Consider the following 24,064-nt stretch of genomic DNA (forward strand, 5'->3'; position numbering starts at 1 on the left):
TGTTGGGGCAAGTGCTGTTAGCAAGCACCTATGAAGGCCGGCACAGCACATGAGGGGGTGGGTGGCCAGCACCACGCCCGGCCGCCTTTGTCTCCCCAACGGCGATGTTTACACACCGCACCAGGTACTCATTTGAGGCTGAGTTGACATAGGGGAGGCCCAGTACCAGTTCAGATAATCGTCACTGGCGTTGGCCATGAGCGGGAATCGAACCCGGGTCGCCGGGTTCATCACGCAGAGCGCTAACCGCTACACCACCGCTCCACACCATCACATAGCCACACAGACAGTCACACAGCCACGCATACAGCAACATGAACATATACATAGACACTCACACAGACAGTCACACAGCCACGCGTACAGCACCATGGACAGATTCATCTTCTTTGGTTCTTTCGGTAAAGTCACAACACAAGCGGCCTTCATCAGCTGATGAAGGCCGCTTGTGTTGTGGCCGAAACGTCGTGAGAATTTTATTGTGTTATTTTATTTGATCAATTTATTATTTTATTCTCATTCTACGTGACTTTACCGAAAGAATCAAAGATGAATCCTTGCAGTCACGAAAGCTTTAAATCGAAATGGACAGATTCTTAGACACTCACACAGTCACACAGCCACGCGTACAGCAACATGAACATATACATAGACACTCACACAGACACACAGCCACACGTACAGCAACATGGAAAGATTAATAAACAATCACACAGACAGTCACACAGCCACGCATACAGCAACATGAACATATACATAGACAATCACACAGTCACACAGCCATGCGTACAGCACCATGGACAGATTCATAGACAATCACACAGACAGTCACACAGCCACGCGTACAGCAACATGAACATATACATAGACACTCACACAGACAGTCACACAGCCAGTCACACAGCCACGCGTACAGCAACATGAACATATACATAGACACTCACACAGACACACAGCCACGCTTACAGCAACATGGACAGATTCATAAACAATCACACAGACAGTCACACAGCCACGCGTACAGCAACATGAACATATACATAGACACTCACACAGTCACACAGCCATGCGTACAGCACCATAAACATGCATAGACACTCACACAGCCACGCGTACAGCAACATGGACAGATTCATAGAATACTCTTGGGTTCTTTCGGTAAAGTCACGTAGGTGAAAAATATATATAAAAATGTATTAAATAAAAAATATTTAATAAAACTATAAATACATTTATTTCATTTTTTTTATTTTATATTGCTTTTTATTTTTTATTTTTCACCTACGTGACTTTACCGAAAGAACCAAAGAGTATGGATCCTTGCAGTCACGAAAACTTCAAATCTAGAAAGATACATAAACAATCACACAGACAGCCACAGCCAAATCGAGAGACACGTGGACAGCCAAAGACACGAACACAGCCACACAGGTGCACAACACACACGTGTGGGGCTTTGCGTCAACACCTGGCCCAGATGTCTGGTGACCCTCAATTAATTTACCCCTAACAATTTGTGTTCCTTTTGCATATTAATTTCTGTTTTAAATAAACTTTACTTTAAAAAAAGATTACGTTTTAGACCAGCGGTTTCTGAACCTTTAGTGCAGCCTGCACCCCTTTGGTCCTTAGAAGGGACATCTCGCACCCCCAGGGATTGCGTGCATCCCAGGTTGTAGAATCACTGGCTTAGAGAATTAAATGCGGGATGGGCGGTCACAGGACATCTGGACCATCATGTACAAAAAGCCTAAATAATTTAACCCAAGCCCACAAACCTCGCCCCCCCCCATCCCCCAGTTGACCCGCAGCCCCCCCCCCCCCCCCCACCAAGGTCATCTCGCCCCGCCAACTTCATCCCGTTGCGGTTTTCCAGGGCTCGCCAAGATGGGCCAAGCCCCAACATGCCAGGTCGAGCCTCACCCAGTGTGGCCCGAAGGTGAAAACAAATATATAGCAGACGGGACGGTTCGGGCAATGGCCCTTCTTTGGCGCATCAAGATAGGACACGTTGAAGTTGTTTTGTTTATTATCACGTGAATATTTAGCTATTATTCGCTATCTAGTAACGCATAAAACATCAAATAATTCAAACGTATGACTAAATTAACTCAATTGTATTCAGAGACACCATTGTCCAATCTCCCCCGCCCCTTTCCCCATTGTCCTATCCCCGATTGACCCCGCCTCTCTCCCCATTGCCCCACCCCTTTTCCCCATTGTGACAAGAGCTTTACAGCTCATCGGATTCCTCATGTAGTCAATTCTAATTCTGAGTCAAAGTGCTTGCGCCCCTCCCCCGATTGCCCCGCCCCCCTAATTGCCCCTCCCCCTTATTACTCCTCCCCCACCACCTCCCTCCATTTCCCCTCCCCCCTCATTGCCCCGCCCTCTACCCCATTCCTCACCTCCCCCCCATTTCCCCGCCCCTCCCCTATTGCCCCACCCCCCCTTATTGCCCCACCCCCCCTCATTGCCCCACCTCCCCACTCATTTATGACCCCGCCCCCTCCACCCATTGCCCCGCCCCCTCATTGCCTCACCTTCCCCCCAGTGCCACGCCCAATCATTACACCACCCCCTCCCACATTACCCCGCCCCCCTTCCACCCATTGCCCCGCCCCCTCATTGCCTCACCTTCCCCCCCCAGTGCCACGCCCAATCATTACCCCACCCCCTCCCACATTACCCCGCCCCCCTTCCACCCATTGCCCCACCCCCTCCACAGCTGCCCCCTCCCCTCCCCAGTTCATCATGGCGGACGCGTCGACTCGCTGGTTCGTCGCGTCGCCCGCGCTGCTCGCCAAGGAGCTGGCGCGCACGTTCCGCGCCTTCGGCCGCCTCAAGCAGCACTTCCAGAACAACCTCCAGGAGACGGAGGAGTACTTCGCCGAGCTGCAGGACTGCGGCCACTACGACGAAGGCGAGCGCCATTTGTTTGCCCATTTTATGCTTTGCTTCGAACGGCGGGATGGGGGGGGGCGGGGCCGGGTCGGCGCGGACCCGCCCCGCCTTGAGATTCCCCAGTGCGGATAGGCGCGCGATGACCGCGGCGGCGCACGCTATTGGCCGACCGCGGCGTCACGAGGGCTGCCGGGGCTAATGGCGCGCGCGCGTTCTGCGGGGGGGGTTGGGGGGGGGGGTCGCGCGCTTATGCGAGCTGGGAAATATGAACGGCACCTGCGATTGTAAACAAACTCCACGTTATATATTCTTAGCTCTTTCGGTAAAGTCACGTTGAAGAGAAATAATATTTTATCGAAGGGAAATAATATTTTATTGTTTCCCTTCAACGTGACTTTACCGAAAGAGCCAAGAACATGAATTACTGCAGTCACGAAAGCTTGAAATCAAAATTTAAACTCCACGTTAGTTTATTAACGTGGAGTCTCAGCAGCAGCGGCGGCGGTGGTGGTGGTAGTGATGTTCAGTCGGGCGTTTCGCGATCAGTGTCATCCGTAATATAGGTTGTTCAGTTCAGGTTTTGCCACGTAAACAGACTGTGACCCATTCGTTACGATGCACAGCGACGCACAACAACAACAATAACAACAACAACCACCAGCCGCGTGTTGGGAGAGCAAATTTACAATCTCGAGCACGAACGGTGGAGGAGGTGTGGAGGAGGGTGGAGGGTACGCTCTATCAGCTGCTGGATGACGACCTCGCCGTGCCATCCATGGCCCTCTCTGCTTTGCGCGATGTCACCCACGTGCTGTGTGTTTCCTGCGAGGGTCCTCGTTGCCCGCGTTACGATTCATCGATTGGGGGCGCTTGGTTCCGTCCGTGGGTTTCGCTTGGCGCGCGGTCGAATCGACATTTGTCGATGGGTGTGAAGAAGAAGAAGAATACGGCAAAGACGACTAGATGCGACTCCCATCCCCTTGTAAATTTTACGCAAAAAATTACGAAAGGAAACTAGTTACTAGGTAAGCACCCACCCCCACCCCCCACTGAGCTTATGTTGTAGCTATTTTTCAGAAGGCGGACCTGGATATCACAAATGATAGCTCAACGAAGTTGGCGGTTTATTATTATCATCATCATCATCACGTGAAAATGTATAGCAGCCAAATTACTCTGAACGCGTGATAATGTGGAGGGGGCGGGGGGTGGGGAATCGACGGACCCAGAGGAAAATCCACGCGACCACGACGAGAGAGAGACACGCAAACTCCAAATATACAGCAGCAGGCATCGTCAGGGTCGGGATGGATCCCACGACCTCCTGTGTACCAGGCGAGGTAGTTAACATCTCCTAGCCATCGTGATGAGAGATAGAGACACGCAAACTCCAAATATACAGCAGCAGGCATCGTCAGGGTCGGGATGGATCCCACGACCTCCTGTGTACCAGGCGAGGTAGTTAACATCTCCTAGCCACCGTGATATGGGAGAGACACGCAAACTCCAAATATACAGCAGGCGTCAGGGTCGGGATGGATCCCACGACCTCCTGTATACCAGGCGAGGTAGTTAACATCTCCTAGCCACCGTGATGAGAGATAGAGACACGCAAACTCCAAATATACAGCAGCAGGCATCGTCAGGGTCGGGATGGATCCCACGACCTCCTGTGTACCAGGCGAGGTAGTTAACATCTCCTAGCCATCGTGATGAGAGATAGAGACACTCAAACTCCAAATATACAGCAGCAGGCATCGTCAGGGTCGGGATGGATCCCACGACCTCCTGTAGACCAGGCGAGGTAGTTAACATCTCCTAGCCACCGTGATGATGATGAGAGAGAGACACGCAAACTCCAAATATACAGCAGCAGGCATCGTCAGGGTCGGGATGGATCCCACGACCTCCTGTAGACCAGGCGAGGTAGTTAACATCTCCTAGCCACCGTGATGATGATGAGAGAGAGACACGCAAACTCCAAATATATAGCAGCAGGCATCGTCAGGGTCGGGATGGATCCCACGACCTCCTGTAGACCAGGCGAGGTAGTTAACATCTCCTAGCCACCGTGATGATGATGAGAGAGAGACACGCAAACTCCAAATATACAGCAGCAGGCATCGTCAGGGTCGGGATGGATCCCACGACCTCCTGTGTACCAGGCGAGGTAGTTAACATCTCCTAGCCATCGTGATGAGAGATAGAGACACGCAAACTCCAAATATACAGCAGCAGTGGTCAGGGTCGGGATGGATCCCACGACCTCCTGTATACCAGGCGAGGTAGTTAACATCTCCTAGCCATCGTGATGATGATGAGAGAGAGACACGCAAACTCCAAATATACAGCAGCAGGCATCGTCAGGGTCGGGATGGATCCCACGACCTCCTGTGCACCAGGCGAGGTAGTTAACATCTCCTAGCCATCGTGATGAGAGATAGAGACACGCAAACTCCAAATATACAGCAGCAGTGGTCAGGGTCGGGATGGATCCCACGACCTCCTGTATACCAGGCGAGGTAGTTAACATCTCCTAGCCATCGTGATGATGATGAGAGAGAGACACGCAAACTCCAAATATACAGCAGCAGGCATCGTCAGGGTCGGGATGGATCCCACGACCTCCTGTGCACCAGGCGAGGTAGTTAACATCTCCTAGCCATCGTGATGAGAGATAGAGACACGCAAACTCCAAATATACAGCAGCAGGCATCGTCAGGGTCGGGATGGATCCCACGACCTCCTGTGTACCAGGCGAGGTAGTTAACATCTCCTAGCCACCGTGATGATGAGAGAGAGAGACACGCAAACTCCAAATATACAGCAACAGGCATCGTCAGGGTCGGGATGGATCCCACGACCTCCTGTGTACCAGGCGAGGTAGTTAACATCTCCTAGCCACCGTGATGATGAGAGAGAGACACGCAAACTCCAAATATACAGCAGGCATCGTCAGGGTCGGGATGGATCCCACGACCTCCTGTGTACCAGGCGAGGTAGTTAACATCTCCTAGCCACCGTGATATGAGAGAGACACGCAAACTCCAAATATACAGCAGGCGTCAGGGTCGGGATGGAACCCACGACCTCCTGTATACCAGGCGAGGTAGTTAACATCTCCTAGCCACCGTGATGAGAGATAGAGACACGCAAACTCCAAATATATAGCAGGCGTCAGGGTCGGGATGGAACCCACGACCTCCTGCATACCAGGCGAGGTAGTTAACATCTCTTAGCCACCGTGATGAGAGATAGACACGCAAACACCAAGTATACACCAGGCGTCAGGGTCGGGATGGAACCCACGACCTCCTGTACACCAGGCGAGGTAGTTAACATCTCGCCGCCGCGGCACCCCCATGCATGGTGTCATCATAACCAGCAGCCATTGTTGGCTGAGGGATCCTCCGTTCCCACGCCGTGCCAGTTGCGACGGTCGGTGAAGACTGGCGAGCGCTAGACGTGGGAGCATAGAGGTGGCGTGCAACAATTGTTTTTTGTTGTTGTTGCTGCTGCATTGCACTTGCATGGCTGCTCACGCACCACGTTAGCCTGCAACGCCACTGTGACAACCTGCTTGTAGCGCTACGCTGCGCTACGAACCCGGCCACCCGAGTTCGATTCCCCCATCTCGCGGCCAACACCGGTGGCGATTGTCTGAACCGGTCCTGGGCCTCCTCCCCTAGGTCGACTAGGCCTCAAATGAGTACCTGGTGCGGTGTGTAGTAAACATCGCCACTGGGGACACAAAGGCGCCCGGGCGTGGTGGTGGCCACCCATCCCCGTTCGCGTAGCGTTCGGGCCTTCATAGGTGCTCGCTAAAAGCACTTGCCCCAACAGCCTGTTAAGGCTACCCGGGGGATCTTTGTCTCCCGACGGAGCACCATGCAGGCTCAAAACTGCTTAGCTTGCGACACCATCTCGATGGGGTCGGGTGGCACTGTAGGTGATTTGGTCACCCGCAGTCAGTCAACCCCATGGCACCTGCTGAGTCTGACCTGTGACCTTCCCGCCGGCGGGCGTTGGACGCTTCAGCTGCCCTTAAAGTGCACATGGCCTGGCACAAGCGCCGTGGTGACGTCTCCGCCACTTAGTGGCGAATTGCGGTTGTTGTTTTGGTCATTTCTTGTATCGGGAAAACAGACACGATCCTTGTGGCTTGATTCATGTTGCTGTCATCGCTGTCATGCCATGGTTGGTTGAGGTGACACAAGTCTGTTGACAGAGGACTGACCCCCTCCGTTGATTCTGGTCATTGCCAAATCCGTCGTCAGTCTTGAGACTCGGCAAGATCACCGCCACTGTCGTGTTATTATTCACCGGCATGAGACTTCCCTGAAATATGTTCTCATCGTTTGTGGATTTCTTAGCACGGTGTTTAATATTTCACCAGGCTCGTGTGCCGTGTGTGTTTTGTGTTAATGATTTGCGTCCCAGGTCTCCTTTACAATCCCAGACTGTGAAAAGGGACTTTCACCCACTTAAACCGTTTTCTCCGGATTAAATGGCGCTCTGGAAAGTAATCCGCAGCCAGAACTTGTACTTGATGTTAATAAAGTTAGACGATTCTGGTCTCCCACGCAGACACATCTTGTAAGACGCACTCCCCAACTTTTTATTTACATTACAGGGGAAAAGAGTGCATGATGGTGCACAGAATCATGGCGCTTAATTGTACTGTACAATTATGTACCTGGGGTTGTGGCAGTGGTGCGGTGAGTGGTTAGCACGCAGTTCTGTAAACTTCAGAGTGGAAGTGGATGCTAACGGAACGAAGTTAACAATTATGAACAGAAGAATGAGGAGCTAAACTTCAGAGATGTGCCAAAGCAAAATAAAAGTAAATGTATTATCTATCTCGCGGGGAAATCTACAGAAGCATCACAGACTCAAGGTGAGAAGTGAGATAAAATAATTGACGAAAGGTCTTGCAATGGAACCGGGTTGTCATCGGGAAGAGGCAGTGTAAGACTGCTGAAGTTTACTTGGAAGTGGATTCAAAGAAGCGTATCTTAATATAATCGAAGGTAAACAACTTCCTAACAGGTGCCACAGTGTAATTTTCCAAGACATAATTTAAAATTTAACAATTATCATGATATCAGTTTCTCATAACTTTGTAATTGACTTAACATTTGTATTAGGTCTTAATTGATTGTTCACGCTTACAGTGGCTTTCAGACAGCATACATTATAAAAAATTTCGTCTCCCCCCTCCTCTTTTCAGAATATAGATGGACTAGTCCTAAATAAACTGCCAAATCGCTGCGCGTGGCGCTAACGTTTTTATAAATAAGTAAATGCGCCGTTTAAAAATAAATTTATGCAAACCAACACACCTGAAGACGACCGTTTGAGTTATGGTCGAAACGTCGTGAGAATTTTTTATTGTTTTATATATATATTATTATTTTGTTGTTTCCCTTCAACGTGACTTTACCGAAAAAACTAAGAATATGCTTTTAATTTGTTTACTTGCACAATTAACACACGTACACACACGCTATATATGCCCCCACAACATGCATTATACATACAATAACACCATAGCACCAAAAATACAGTAAAACCTTGGATTGCGAGCATAATTCGTTCCGGAAACGTGTTTGTAATCCAAAGCACTCGTATATCAAAGCACTCGTATATCAGTTGTGATCACGTGACGCTCGGTAGACAAAGCGTATACGTTACTACTCGTATTGCAAGACCTCGCTCGTTTATCAAATTAATAATTATTTAAAAAATGTGCTCGTCTTGCAAAACACTCGCAAACCAAGTTACTCGCAATCAAAGCTTATCCTGTATACGTATGCAGCTAAGCTAGCCACAGGTTTGTTGATATTTTCTTTTCCATTCATGTTAATTACCATAATGTAGCGGCTAACCGGACTGTTCTGATAGCACGACCACGGCTCTCCCCTCCGTATTAGTGTGGCTAGTGGAGCTCTCACTGGATTGCTATATCACAGCAGCCTTTATCACGAAGGAGAAAGTGAAAAAAACGGCAAAGTAGAAATGAACAATACCAATGCACCTGGCGGTGATGATCTTAATGGTGATGATGAGGAAATCGGTATCGAACAGACCAAGCAATTGGGAGAATTAGGACGAGAAAAGTTATAATAGTTTCGTGCAGTGAAATTGAAAAAGAAGGCACATTTCAAAGCGAGATCGGAAAAGTTAGCCTTCGTTAGACCCGTACAAAGGAAGCAGGGTAATTGCGTGTGGCGATCACAGGACAGCGAGTCTCATGAGTCACGCAGCGGAGATAATGTAAAAAATTATTGGCAAACGATGACATTTTTATTTTGTAATTTATAAGCCCCTTTGTCAGTCTACTGCTGGACAAATGCCTTGGCCATGCCACGTCGGTCATGGGGGAGGGGGGGGGGAAGGGGGTTTTTTTGACCAAACTGCAAGACATCGCTCGCCACTTGATGTTAGCCATCGCCGGGAAGTCATAGCACAGGAGGACGTTATATACCCAGGCGGCTCTTCACTGCTCTCTCACTCGAGTAGTCGGTGCTCCGAGGCCAAGTGAAATGAAAGGCACTTGGTGATTTGTTAATGGGATAACCTGGGTGGTCGATTTGGACTGTCGGGGCCAGGCCAGGTCTCTGCATACACCCCACCGGTGCAGCGGTCAGTTTGTCCTTACGACTAAACCTCGCCGGGTCTTCGGAGGCTAAACAGGTCGGCGCCCGGTTCATGCTCGCTTGGGTGGCCACCGGGGCATTGTCCGGTGTCGTCGGTGTGCGAGGCCGTGAGGTGTGGCCAAAAAGTTGGCGGGTGCCAAGGTTGTCACCCCTTTGTACGTAATTTACACTTCGTGGGTTTTCACTAGGTTCTCCCAGATTCCTCTCGCACGGAGCCAAACTCTTCAATGTCGAACTGGTTTTACTTTAAAATGTAGCAGAAACCTCCTGACTTAAGTTTCGAGGCACATGGAGGCGTTTCAGTTATAAAGCACCTTGGGTAAAGGCACTTTATAAATTACGAGCTTTACTACCCGGCTTCGCCCGAGACTTTAATTCTTGTCTTGGATTAATACACGGCCTACGCGGAGGGTTGGGGGGGAATGCGTGACGTCAGCAGGCACACTGCGTAATGCTGCCGAATGTAGGTGACATCACAGATGTGACGTCACCGCTCACTTGCCTTACAAAATATATCCATGATTGCGCCCCCCCCCAAAAAATATATATACAAAGTCTATTTTATAGTTCTTGCATTGTGTACAGTCTGGAAGCTACCTACATGCCAAATTTCAAGTTTGTTGCATGTCGGGAAGTATGCTAAACATTTCGAACAGACACACATATTCACAAATTTCCCTTTCATATATATAGATAAGATTTCCTCCCCTTGGGCAATGAATCATTTATTTATTTATTTACGGATCTGATGTGTACAGCGCCTTGAGTACATTGTAGCATGGCGCTTTATCAATATAACGTATTGTTATTATTAGTTGTGGAGGTCTGCCATTGGGTGATCTTAGGTCTCCGTTCAGTGGCAACAAACAAAGCCATCCGTGGCCATGCCGGTCACAATTATGTGGAGATGTGTCTTGAGCAGAGCCGTGTTATTTCTTCTCAGCTGTCTTTAGTTGAGTGTTGTTATTCCTGGATTTGGTCTCACTCCTGTGGCCTCCGTCTTCCTGGCTGTCCTCTCTCCCCACTCATTCCTAAACCCGGGCCATATTCTCCACGTCCACTCCAGAGGCCTTTAAACCCTTCACAACCCTGGTTCACCACTTCCAACCAAATCCTTCTTAGGCCAGCTTCTCGGTACTCTGTCCTGGTACTTTCACGTCCTTTGCGTTTCTTCTTCCAATGTAGTTTTCCTCTATTCTTATCGCGTGTCCCCCTGGCCAGCTGAGTGGACTTCCTTTCTGCTTTCCGACATGGGCACCACTAACCTCTAACCCTAACCAATAAGCTTCCCTGGCCACCTGAATAGATGTTTCTCTCTGCTTGTCTGTGGTGGCCACCATGAACCTCGAGCCGTAACCCTGATCGACATATCTTAGCCATCCTGAGTCAATTCTTTTACTCAGTTGTCTGAGATGGGTACTGACCCTCTGGTTCGTTCCTCATCTTCTCGGTGCGGTGGTCGTAAGCAATAAAATAAAGAAATCTACTTTGCATCGGTCACTTCCTCAATTCCACGATCCACACATCTGGGAGAGGCATTCAGAAAATGTGGTGACCATTAGGTCCTGGTGGCATGAGGTTGCTTCGCTTGGTGGTGAAGGCTCAGTGGTCATTGCACGTGTTTTCGGTATTTTCAAATTATATTTATCCATGGTCATGAGCCACCCACCGCTGGGTGTAGACCTCGCCGAACCCATCGGCGGCTGTGTTGCCCATGCCGATTTCGTCACTGTATTTCCGCAGTCGACATCCTCTTGTGTGCGCTCGTTCCCTTCGCCGCCACGCTGTCGTTATTTTCGACCACCGGCCACCATCGTTTCTCGTGACCACCTCCACTGACCATGCCGGTCGGTAGGAAGGGGAAGGGGGGGGAGGGGGAGGGGGGGCTTGAAGGCGGGCAGCATATACGCGGGAGCATAGGGGTACAGTTTAGCGCGTAGGATTTTCGCGACCAATATTATTCATAATAAGGTTTGTTTTGGTTTAGATCGCGTGAAGTATAAATGTGTCGTAACCCTCCACCACCCGACACAGCCAGTAAGGTTTGTCACGTAAACAATGCGCCAATGAGTTACAACTTCAGCCCACCGGTGTGTTGGAGAGTAAATCCACAACATTTACAATTTGAGTACGACATTTCGCTGGTAATTACATCTAGCACCATCGGGCGAATTGACAAAATGGCAAAAAAAAACCCACCTTTATTATGAGCATAGAAGTACAGTACAACAATGTTTTTCTGCACTGTCCTCTGCTGTTCGCCAACGCAGCCCCACACACAGTGCTTAGCCTATAAGACCTGTTCTGTATGGTGGTCACCCATCAGAAGCTCTGTCCAGGCTCAACCCTAATTAGCTTCTGAGATGCACAAGTGGAAAATTAAAAACTTTGCAGTAGTGTGCAACTGTGATCATCCACAACAGACCATAGAACATATAGTGACGCAATGCCCGATCCACAAATACTTAAACTATTTTAAATTTGACCAGGTAAGGCCCACTGAGCTACAGTGAGGGAAAAAAAGTATTTGATCCCCTGCTGATTTTGTACGTTTGCCCACTGACAAATAAATGATCAGTCTATAATTTTAATGGTAGGTTTATTTGAACAGTGAGAGACAGAATAACAACAAAAAAATTCAGAAAAACGCATGTCAAAAATGTTATAAATTTATTTGCATTTTAATGAGGGAAATAAGCATTTGACCCCCTCTCAATCAGAAAGATTTCTGGCTCATGTGTATTTTATACAGGTAACGAGCTGAGATTAGGAGCACACTCTTAAAGGGAGTGCTCCTAATCTCAGCTTGTTACCTGTATAAAAGACACCTGTCCACAGAAGCAATCAATCAGATTCCAAACTTTCCACCATGGCCAAGACCAAAGAACTCTCCAAGGATGTCAGGGACAAGATTGTAGACCTACACAAGGCTGGAAAGAGCTACACGACCATTGCCAAGCAGCTAAGGTGAGAAGGTGACAACAGTTGGTGCGATTATTCGCAAATGGAAGAAACACAAAAGAACTGTCAATCTCCCTTGGCCTGGGGCTCCATGCAAGACCTCACCTCGTGGAGTTGCAATGATCATGAGAACGGTGAGGAATCAGCCCAGAACTACACGGGAGGATCTTGCCAATGATCTCAACGCAGCTGGAACCATAGTCACCAAGAAAACAATTGGTAACACACTACGCCGTGAAGGACTGAAATCCTGCAGCACCCGCAAGGTCCCCCTGCTCAAGAAAGCACATATACATGCCCGTCTGAAGTTTGCCAATGAACATTGAATGATTCAGAGGACAACTGGTTGAAAGTGTTGTGGTCAGATGAGACCAAAATGGAGCTCTTTGGCATCAACTCAACTCGCCGTGTTTTGAGGAGGAGGAATGCTGCCTATGACCCCAAGAACACCATCCTCACCGTCAAACATGGAGGTGGAAACATTATGCTTTGGGGGAGTTTTTCTGCTAAGGGGACAGGACAACATTACTGCATCAAAGGGACGATGGACAGGGCCATGTACCGTCAAATCTTGGGTGAGAACCTCCTTCCCTCAGCCAGGGCATTGAAAATGGGTCATGGATGGGTATTCCAGCATGACAATGACCAAAAACACACGGCCAAGGCAACAAAGGAGTGGCTCAAGAAGAAGCACATTAAGGTCCTGGAGTGGCCTAGCCAGTCTCCAGACCTTAATCTCATAGAAAATCTGTGGAGGGAGCTGAAGGTTCGAGTTGCCAAACGTCAGCCTCGAAACCTTAATGATTTGGAGAATATCTGCAAAGAGGAGTGGGACAACATTCCTCCTGAGATGTGTGCAAACCTGGTGGCCAACTACAAGAAACGTCTGACCTCTGTGATTGCCAACAAGGGTTTTGCCACCAAGTACTAAGTCATGTTTTGCAGAGGGGTCAAATACATATTCTCTTATTAAAATGCAAATCAATTTATAACATTTTTGACGTGCGTTTTTCCGGATGTTTTTGTTGTTATTCTGTCTCTCACTGTTCAAATAAACCTACCATTAAAATGATAGACTGATCATATCTTTGTCAGTGGGGCAAACGTCCAAAATCAGCAGGGCATCAAATACTTATTTCCCTCACTGTATATAGCTTGTTTTCAGAAGCGCCCTGGCCACAAATGACAACTCAACAAAGTGGATTGTCACGTGGAAATTTGTCGCAGCCAAATACTCTAAAACACGTGATGTTGGTTCTAAATTTGAAGATCAAAACCTGAAGGACTCGGAGAAAAATCCACGCGGCCATGGGGAGAACATGCAAACGTACAAATACAGAGCAGGCGTCATGGTCGAGATCGAACCCAAGACCTCCTGTATACCAGGCGAGGTAGTTAACATCTCACCACTGTGGCACTCCAAACACTCTGCTGCTCCTGACGCGGTTGTCTCGTTTGACCTCCTTAACGTGAAATTGTAGTTGCTCTGCATCGACCTCGGCTGGACTAAAGAAGAAGCAGCTTCTGAGATTTGAAAACATTGGCCACTTTCTGGGCACTTTGGTCATAGGCCACATGGATGGTACGAATCCAATTTTATATCCGAACGTGATAAATGTTGATGATATTTTCGGAGAAGGTAAAGGTACGGCCCTGCAATTTCTTGCTCACTGCAGGTGGAAGGATCTCCACTAGAGGGAGCCCCAGAGGGCCCTTCTAGAATGTTGTTGGCACACTCTTGGACACTGGCAAGACGTGTTAATAACAAAGAGGCTGCAGTACATACACGCTGCCCCACAACGCGCATGCTGCCAATCAAAGCAACTGTATTACACCGATTCTAATACTGCCCGGTGGACAGATTCGTGAGGATTCAAGAAACTTTGCACCATTATTCAACCGGGACACGGAATCAAACCAGCAACCTCTTGAGTTGCAGGCCCGGTGTGACTGAACGCACGACACCGCGGCGGCAGCAACATTTAATCCGCGTTAAATTGGATTGCTTTTAATTGGGGGGGGGGGGGTGGTGAACAGGAGGTTTTTTCCGTAGTTGCCTGCCAGCGAGCGGCCGTTCTCACCCTGTTTCAGCGCTTGAAGTTGCCCGCACTCGTTGCACGATGCCGGAAACACGGGCGCTTGGAATCGCTCGGCGGCAAGGCCACTGGAAGGCGGCAAGACCAATCTAACATTGCCCGAGGACTCCTCCACTCTGGCAATGAAATACTTTAGTGGGTTTTTTTTAAATTTCGTTGTTATTTCATATTTATGGGAATGAGGGAGTGGAGCCGGGGCTGGGGCTATTGCAGAACTGAAATTGAAGTTGGATGCAAGCCTGAACAACACGAGTTTTAGTGACTCAAGCGGCGTGGGTGTGGCACCCAAGCCGACTAAAATTGTGAACCAGCCTGTCACTATGGCTAGGAGCTATATAAGCGAGAGTGGCACTGCTTGTTGGTCACGATGGGGGGGGGGGTCATGGTTTGCCAACGTTAATGCTGAAATATTTCTGGCAAACGAGAGAAGAAGAACACACAAGAGATTGAATTATAACGAGGCGTCCGCGCAGGAGGGCGTGGGTCATTTCACCCTCCGCTCTTCACCCGCGTCATGCTTGCAAATTGGATTTTCCTCGTCTCTCGAGCCTTCACCTGGCTTGTGAACGGAATGAACTTCAGGATTTTTTTGGTGAAGTTGCTTGAGGCTTCGCCGTTTGTTGGTGCATTCGGTATTTGCGGCGAATTCTTTAAGAATCCTAAATGCGCTCCCGTGCGACTCGCTAGGGCAACCTGCAGTGACCGACAGGTTTTTGAATGCAGTGGCTGTCAAGGCGTTTCTCATCGAATTGTCATTCAGTCACGGTTATAGTGTTATTGTTCACGTGCTTGCTTTCAGTTTGATCCACCTCATGGTAAGTGCGTCCTTCCTGCCACAGCAAGGTGAAGCTGTTATTTGTTATAACCTCGCCTTTAGTTTTTGTTGGTTAAAATAGCAATCGTTTAAAATTGTGACTTTGTAAAAAAAAAAAGACACTTGCCAGCGACGCAAATTTCCGTATCAATTGGTCAGGACCTTCCGTTTGATATACGCTTGATTTGTAGGGTGCCGCGGTGGTGAGATATCAACTTCCTTGCCTGGTATGCAGGAGGTCGTGGGCTCAATCCCGACCCTGATGCCTGTATATTTGGAGTTTGCGTGTTCTCCCCGTGGTCGCGTGGATATTTCTCCAGTTCCTCCGCTGTTTCCCTCCACTTTTTAGAATGAATGTGCGTGTAGAGTATTTGGCAGCTATAAATTTCCACGTGATGATGAGCCACTTTCGTTGAGCTGTCATTTGTGACCAGGTCATCTATTTAAAAGAGCTATACAGCTCAGTGGGGCCTCACCTGGTAAAATAAAACGGTTTAAAATATTAATTGTTTATATTTAGTCTGACAAAGCAGATGAAGAAATAGTTAAGATCGCTGGCGAAATATTTAGGTATTTCCCTGCAAGAGAAACTAAAAACTTTGAGCTGCCTTAACAAATAGTGAAGTGAACGTTATCGCATGTTGCAAGTGTTCTGAAGAGGCTGTGTGCTTTTAAGTCGGCCAGCCCTATGCATGGTGGTATGGCTCCAAATATTTATCTACGTTCTATTCACTGCTGGATGAAGGCCTCCCCCGTTCCATGTCAGGGAATGTATGTTTTTTTTTTGTTACACCATACTTCACCACGCTGGTCAGTGCGGGTTGGGGAAAAGGGATGATGCCCAGGGCCATATCAGATCTCCAAAGTTGTTCGTTGAGAGTGCAGTGCACTAACCTCTGTGCCCGCTACCCCCCCCCGCACCTCCTTCACGCTAATAAACATTAATTTTGCAGTGTTCATGCGAGCCAACGTGAGACAAATAGACTGCGGGCATTGATGGGTAGAGACAGAGGGGGGAAAGGAGAGCGGGTGCAGTGCGCGTGCTCGTTAGGTCTCCCAGAAGTGTTCTCAAGTTGGTCTCGTGACGATGAAATTCCGTCTTTAAGATCCCGCCGAAGCTTTATTACAGTGGTCCGCACAGGACGCATATTGTGCGCGCTGGTTTTAAGTGGCTTAAAGCGAGCGATGAATGCAGGGTGCATACGCCTTTCGGGCACGTACGCTCATGCTTGCATGCAAATGGTGTCAAATCTTGCGGGAAATCCTGGTCGGGGCATCGTCCGCAGCGGAGCTAAAACGTTTATGTGATTATTTTATATTTTTTTATCGCGGCTCTTGAGCACAAGGCCCAAAGTGCCCAAGCGGCCTGTTACACACAGCACCGCTTCTTGTAATGGATAACAGTCGGTGCGTTTCTTGGGTTGAGCAAGGTCTTTATGACCTTGGGAAAAGAGACGAAGGGAGGGAATTCCAAAGTCGGTCAATGCAAGGGAGAAACAGAAGGGGAAATGTTGTGACCTACAGTGCGTGAGTGAGTTGTTGTTGTTGTGACATGCAGTGTGGTGAGTGAGTGTGTTGTTGTAGCTTGCGGTGTGGTGAGTGAGTGTGTTGTTGTAGCTTGCGGTGTGGTGAGTGAGTGTGTTGTTGTAACTTGCGGTGTGGTGAGTTAGTGAGTGTTGTTGTTGTGACCTGCAGTGTGGTGAGTGAGTGTTGTTGTTGTGACCTGCAGTGTGGTGAGTTAGTGAGTGTTGTTGTGACCTGCGGTGTAGTGAGTGAGTGACTGTTTGCGTGACCTGTGGTGTGGTGAGTGAGTGAGTGTGTTGTTGTGACCTGCAGTGTGGTGAGTGAGTGTGTTGTTGTGACCTGCAGTGTGGTGAGTGAGTTACTATGTTGTGACCTGCGGTGTGGTGAGTGAGTGACTGTGTTGTTTTGACCTGCGGTGTGGTGAGTGAGTTGTTGTGACGTGCGGTGTGGTGCGTGAGTGACTGTGTTGTCGTTACCTGCGGTGTGGTGAGTGAGTGACTGTGTTGTTGTCACCTGCGGTGTGGTGAGTGAGTGACTGTGTTGTTGTGACCTGCGGTGTGGTGAGTGAGTTGTTGTGACGTGCGGTGTGGTGAGTGAGTGACTGTGTGGTTGTGACCTGCGGTGTGGTGAGTGAGTGACTGTGTTGTTGTGACGTGCGGTGTGGTGAGTGAGTGACTGTATTGTTGTGACCTGCGGTGTGGTGAGTGAGTGACTGTGTGGTTGTGACCTGCAGTGTGGTGAGTGAGTGACTGTGTTGTCGTCACCTGCAGTGTGGTGAGTGAGTGACTGTGTTGTCGTGACCTGCGCTATGGTGAGCGACTGTGTTATTGTGACCTGCTGTGTGGTGAGTGGTGTGTTGTTGTGACCTGCGGTGTGGTGAGTGACTGTGTTGTTGTGACCTGCAGTGTGGTGAGTTAGTGTGTTGTTGTGACCTGCAATGTGGTGAGTGAGTGACTGTGTTGTTGTGACCTGCGGTGTGGTGAGTGAGTGACTTTGTTGTCGTGACCTGTGGTGTGGTGAGTGAGTGGGTCTGATGTTGTGACCTGCGGTGTGGTGAGTGAGTGTGTTGATGTGATCTGCGGTGTGGTGAGTGGGTGAGCGTGTTGTTGTGTCCAGCGGTGTGGTGAGTAACTGTGTTGTTGTGAACTGCGGTGTGGTGAGTGAGTGACTGTTGTTGTGACCTACAATGTGGTGAGTGAGTGAGTGTTGTTGTCACCTGCGGTGTGGTGAGTGAGTGACTGTGTTGTCGTGACCTGCAGTGTGGTGAGTGAGTGACTGTGTTGTTGTCACCTGCGGTGTGGTGAGTGAGTGACTGTGTTGTTGTGACCTGCAGTGTGGTGAGTGAGTGACTGTGTTGTCGTGACCTGCAGTGTGGTGAGTGAGTGACTGTGTTGTTGTGACCTGCGCTGTGGTGAGCGACTGTGTTGTTTGACCTGCGGTGTGGTGATTGAGTGTGTTGTTGTGACCTGCAGTGTGGTGAGTGACTGTGTTGTTGTGACCTGCAGTGTGGTGAGTGACTGTGTTGTTGTGACCTGCGGTATGGTGAGTGACTGTGTTATTGTGACCTGCAGTGTGGTGAGTTAGTGTGTTGTTGTGACCTGCGATGTGGTGAGTGAGTGACTGTTGTTGTGGCCTGCGGTGTGGTGAGTGAGTGACTGTGTTGTCGTGACCTGTGGTGAGTGAGTGGGTCTGTTGTTGTAACCTGCAGTGTGGTGAGTGAGTGTGTTGTTGTGACCTGCGGTGTGGTGAGTGTGTTGTTGTGATCTGCGGTGTGGTGAGTGACTGTGTTGGTTTGACCTGCAGTGTGGTGAGTGAGTGTGTTGATGTGATCTACGGTGTGGTGAGTGGGCGAGTGTGTTGTTGTGTCCAGCGGTGTGGTGAGTAACTGTGTTGTTGTGACCTGCGGTGTGGTGAGTGAGTGACTGTGTTGTTGTGACCTGCGGTGTGGTGTGTGACTGTGTTGTCGTGACCTGCAGTGTGGTGAGTGTGTTGTTGTGACCTGCGGTGTGGTGAGTGACTGTGTTGTTGTGAACTGCGGTGTGGTGAGTGAGTGACTGTGTTGTGTGTGGCCTTCGGTGTGGTGAGTGAGTGAGTTAGTTTAATGCGGTGTGGACAAAACAAATCCTCAATCCGGGAGGAGGAATCAAGGAGCAACATTTTCGGGAACAGGAACCATGGCAGTAGCGATAGTAAAGTGAACAGTGAGCTAACTATACCACTGCTGGATAAATGACTCGCTGTGCTATCGAGGGTTGCTTGACCATACTTCACCGTGCTGGTCACTGCGTGTGGGTGAAAGGGGTGCCTGGGACCGTTTCATATGTCACTCCTGGGCCACTGGGTTTGTATCGCAGTGCACACACACCACGGTGCCTTTGTTTCAGCCCAAACTGAAAAGGTTGTACGGATCTATCGCTGAATGAGTATGTAGGGTATTTCATGAGATGCAGTTAGGAACTCGAGTTTTTGTTAATGGAAAAGTGAGTGCCTTGGTTTGCTAAATATATTTTACGAGCCTTTTGCCCATCCAAGAGAGGGTGTATTGTAGTAAATCTGAAACTTGCAAGCGAAAATCAGACCGCGACGTGATATATTCATTGCATGAATGCGTGTGCAATTTGTAAGGGCGCGGTGACACAGACCTATTTCATTTGAAGGTTATAATCCCTTGTTCATCGTGACGTCCTTTTTACTTTGATGTCTCAACAGCGTTACGGAGATCACGTGACGTGAGGGTTCTGCCTTTGTAGTGAGGGTTGTGAGTTGACGCCGAGGAGGGGAGAGGAGGCGCCTCGCCCCCCCATGTGGAGTGACGCTAGCCATTAATTATTATTAATGAGGGGGGTTGTCCATTTGGAGGACGTCACCTTGTAATGATTATTAATGAGGGGGGCTGTTTGATGTGGAGTGACGTCACCTCATGATTATTAATGAGGAGGGGTGGGGGTGTGCCCATTTGGAGGACGTCACCTGCTCATGAATATGAATGCGTGGGGCTGGTCGATGTGGAGTGACGTCACGAGCGTTAAGGACAGACATTCCTGGGCGATTATAGTAGGTATAAGGCAGTGGGGGGGGGGGGGGCGGGGGGGGTGTAGGAGGGGGCATGCAAAATTAATCTCATGGTACAATGTCGAGAGCGCCATTGGGACTTTGGTAACCCACGTTATCATCAGACCTCCTTTGCCAGTACCAAAATATAATAATAGGGGTTTTCCCCTTTTTTCTGGCAACAAAACTTAAACTTTTTTTACAAGGAATCATGTGTGCATTAACCACAATACTTGTGGTCAAAATGCAAACAAAAAACACACTGATAATGTATGCGTTGTCCTTGAATCTGATTGGTCCGCATCAGAGACGGCTTTCTTTTGAGCCTCGTCTCAATTGGTGCTAGACCAGAGGACACCAAAAGGCGTTATATTTATATTTGGTATCACCCAGGCTAGCTTCGTCCGGAGACACTTCGTGTCTTATCATCTGCATGCAGATATCTGCACAACGACTTTAACTATTCCCTTCGTTCGCTTGAATGGGCCAGCTTTCAACAAGAGCCTGCTTTCGCAAACGATTAACCTTGCGTGTTTTGTAAATAAATAAAAAAAATCTGGTGCACCGTTGAATTGGGGTTAAAAAAAAAATATATTCGATATTTTTGTAACATTTTAAAAACTGCTTCTAAAGCGGACTCGCGAGTAGGTGACAAAAACAAACTACAGCAGCCGCACGGTTGCAATGGTCAGCGACGTTGGGCCCGCCCCCGTCGCGATCACGGGAAGAGTGACGTTGCTTCTCGTGCGGCACCGACACAGGCGTGCTAATGAAACCCTACGCTCTTTGTTTGATTTGGATTTTTTTTTGCCGGAGTCCTGCGACCGACGATTTTGTGTGCAAGTGAAAATCGTGCGAGCGCCCGCAGTGGACTCGCCCCTTGTTCGGGTCTTTCCAAGGGTTTTTTTGCTCGCCCGGGTCAATAGTTGACCAGATTTACAACACTAACTTGTGAAAAAGTTGTAAAGCCCTTTGGACGGGGAAAAAATAAAAACGACTGCCTTATGAAGTCCTGTCCACGCACAGCATATTGTCACTTATCGTCACACATTCCTCACTTGTCCCGGGAATGTGTCGTCCTGGCAATGATGAGTTTGGCGATGCTCTGTAGACATCTTTGCAAGTGTTTTAATTAACAACAACAAAAAGTGAAAAATTAGTGTGCACTGTTGTGTAACGTTTTATGGTTAAGAACGTAAATAATCAGACTTTCTATCTTCTGGGCTTTTGCGTGGTTTGGCAGGAGTTAATTCAGAAGTTATTCCATGACTTCTGGCGACGTTTTGCGGCGTGGGGCGGACGGCACTACGACCGCGAGAGTTTCCACATGGACATTTCTGAATCTCCTGACACAATGATGCTGGTCGTCTGTCCGTCATGCTTGGGAATTACCAGACTCAATATCGAATAGAAATTATAATTTACAGCCCATTGGCAATTAACCACCGCAGGAGGGACTTTCCACACACTTGCAGGCGATGAAGGTTGTTTGGCTGTACGTCACCATACTGCTGTGCTTTTCAGAAGCGCTTCTGCGGCCGTCTGGAATGCTCTTCCTTCTGACATTAGTAAGCCACTGAAGCTATTCACTTTTAAATCTAGATTGAAAACTAATTTCTTTAGAATTGTCTCTTGTCTTTAGTTTGTTGTCCTCACCCCACACCTCCGATTAGCACAGTTGGCTACATACGGTGTGAAAGACGTTCAAAATACATACATGCTCATTGCAGGTTGGTGAATGGGGGGTCTGGGGGGGGGGTGGCTCAGAACCGTATCAGTTATTACTCACCACTGGTTGGGAATCAAACTCAGGTTTAATTGCGCTTGCCGCCCTCGCCAACGTTATCCAGGAGCGTTTTTGTTCAAACGGAAACATTCTGTGGCCCGGTCTCACTCGTTGTGGTCTCATTTAACAGAGTCAGGCTAAATGAATTCTGCTGTAAGGGGTAGTTGGCACGACCACTCGGTCTAAAAACCATGCAGCGTGAGCAAACAAATGAATTTGCGAGCTAACGGATTAATTTGATGGAAATGAAACGGGAAGAAATCTTGTGGATTCTCAATGCGAGTTTATCCGCAACAACAACAAAAAGATGTTTATCTCCCGTGAAAATGATCCCCGAGGCAAACGCTAGTTACCAGCAGGACCCCCTGACTTGTTTTCTAAATTGCCGTTCGCTCCGCTGGAATGCCTCGATTGCGGTTTGGCTTTTTTCACCGTGGCCTTAATCCAGGCGGAGCCAATCGGTTTTCTGCCTCGACGTTGGACCAGAAAACAACCAGAGAGGGCGAGCAGTTTTCCAGGCGATTGGCAGAAAACTTGCTCTTTGGTTCTTTCGGTAAAGTCGCGTGGTTAGAAATAAAATCAAACAAATCACGACGTTTCGATCGCAACACAAGCGGTCGTCATCAGGCAAATGGAGTCGGCCTCTAAAGGCAATCTGTTTATAAGGGTTTGTTTTTTTTCTGCGTCACAAACCTTGCTAATTGGCTGTGTCGGGTGTTGGCGGGTTTAACGACCACATTTATAGTCACGCGATCTAACCAAAGAATACAACTATTATGGACGCATGCCCATGAAAACAGATGCGCCTGTTTTCATGGGCAGGGTCTCAACTGCGCTCGGTTCAAGCGGACGAGAATTCCAGACCCCAGGAGCAGAAAGCCGTGGCGGGAGCGACAACCTCCCATGGCGAGTCGACCGGCAGGTCGCGCGGATTAGAGCAACGCTCATCCCTGCCAAACGTGGAAGAGTCGCAGCAGGGCGGCGGTGGGTGGCGTTGGCGGCGGGCCGGGCACGCCTGTGAATCCAGCAGCGTGGAGGCGAGGGTTGGTGGATCACGCAGATGTCGTGAAACCCCCTTCCCGTGGACGTCGGGGTGCCCATGTCCTAGCTCGCCAGGAGAAGGCGGTGCAAGCATGCTGCACGGGGTCGGGTGGTTCCCCCCGTACGCCCGTGTGGATCTTCTTCGGGTACTCTGGTTTACCTCCCGCGTACAAACCGTCATTAATTGGCTGAAAACATCTCCATACGTTGGGGACTGCAGAGCTGGGGTAACTGGTGGCGCCGACTCACCGCCCGGCTGCGTTCCCACTTCTCCCGTGGTTCCTCCCCGTGCCCCTTGAGTCGTGCTCTCTCTCTCTGAGGGTAGAGCGAACGCTGCGTGTGCGTTACAAGTTTCAATTATTATGCATAGTGGGCCCAAAATTGCGTTGAGATGGGCTCTCTTCAGCCCGCTCTAGTTGTGAGGCCCCTTTCCGCCACCTTTAGAACTGCTCTTTGTGTTTAGTTTGTTGTCCTTCCCCCCGCACCTCCGATTAGCACGCTTGGCTACGTACGGTGCGAAACACGTTCAACGTGCAATGCAGGTAGCTGCAGGGCTGCACGTGCACCATTTGTTGAAATTATACTGAGATGTGTGTTAATATGTGGATTGCCAATAGTATCTGAAAATCCTGTTCGGCCCTTAGTAAGGAAAAGCGTTTGGCTGGTGACATGGCTGAGTGGATAGCACGTTCTCCACTTATCATTATTACAGTCACCCTGTTATTGTTGTGGATCTGATAACCGTGATCGCCGTCAGCTTCACTCGCAACGGGACGTTAAAGAACCCCCTGATGCCATTCGCAACAGTTGGCCATTTGCACCTCCGATTAGCACGGTCGGCTACGTATGGCGCGAAAGAAGTTCTACATACACACATACGTACGTGTGCGTCAGTATCCAAATGGCACGGATTACACGTGCCAATCATAGCCCCCTACCGACTGGCAGACTAATTAAATGCCCTCGGTCACTCTCGCAAAGTGATATCAACCCTGGTCTCTTTGAGCTCTCGCCTTGGTTATCGAAACTGGAAGGTTTTCCCCGCCCCGTGGTTTGGGGCTATCGGACGGAGCGAGCCTCTGTCGTTCTGCTCTTTGTCTTTTTTTTGGTCGCGCATCATCCCCCGTTGCCTCGACCCCGCCGTCGACAAATTGGCGGTGCTCACAAAGCCACCTTGTGTACTCCCGCCGGTTTGCATGGCCGCCGAGAAAAAAAAAAATCCGACGAT

The 24,064-nt window shown here is 49.1% G+C and overlaps 1 protein-coding gene across 4 annotated transcripts in view; it reads left to right on the forward strand.

Annotated features, from left to right (window-relative positions):
• Positions 1-2,727: 2,727 nt before the first annotated feature.
• Positions 2,728-24,064, forward strand: part of DSTYK (dual serine/threonine and tyrosine protein kinase) — a 72,535-nt gene continuing 51,198 nt past the window's right edge. For all 4 annotated transcript variants that reach the window (XM_032972447.2, XM_032972448.2, XM_032972445.2 and 1 more), the window contains exon 1: positions 2,728-2,923. In XM_032972447.2, coding sequence (XP_032828338.2) covers positions 2,755-2,923 — 169 coding nt within the window. In that variant the 5' untranslated portion in view covers positions 2,728-2,754. The remainder of the gene's footprint in view (positions 2,924-24,064) is intronic.

Source organism: Petromyzon marinus, chromosome 48, assembly GCF_048934315.1.
Source record: "Petromyzon marinus isolate PM22_M1 ecotype Great Lakes invasive population chromosome 48, UKy_Petmar_22M1.pri1.0, whole genome shotgun sequence".
In the NCBI taxonomy this organism is placed as follows: domain Eukaryota; kingdom Metazoa; phylum Chordata; class Hyperoartia; order Petromyzontiformes; family Petromyzontidae; genus Petromyzon; species Petromyzon marinus.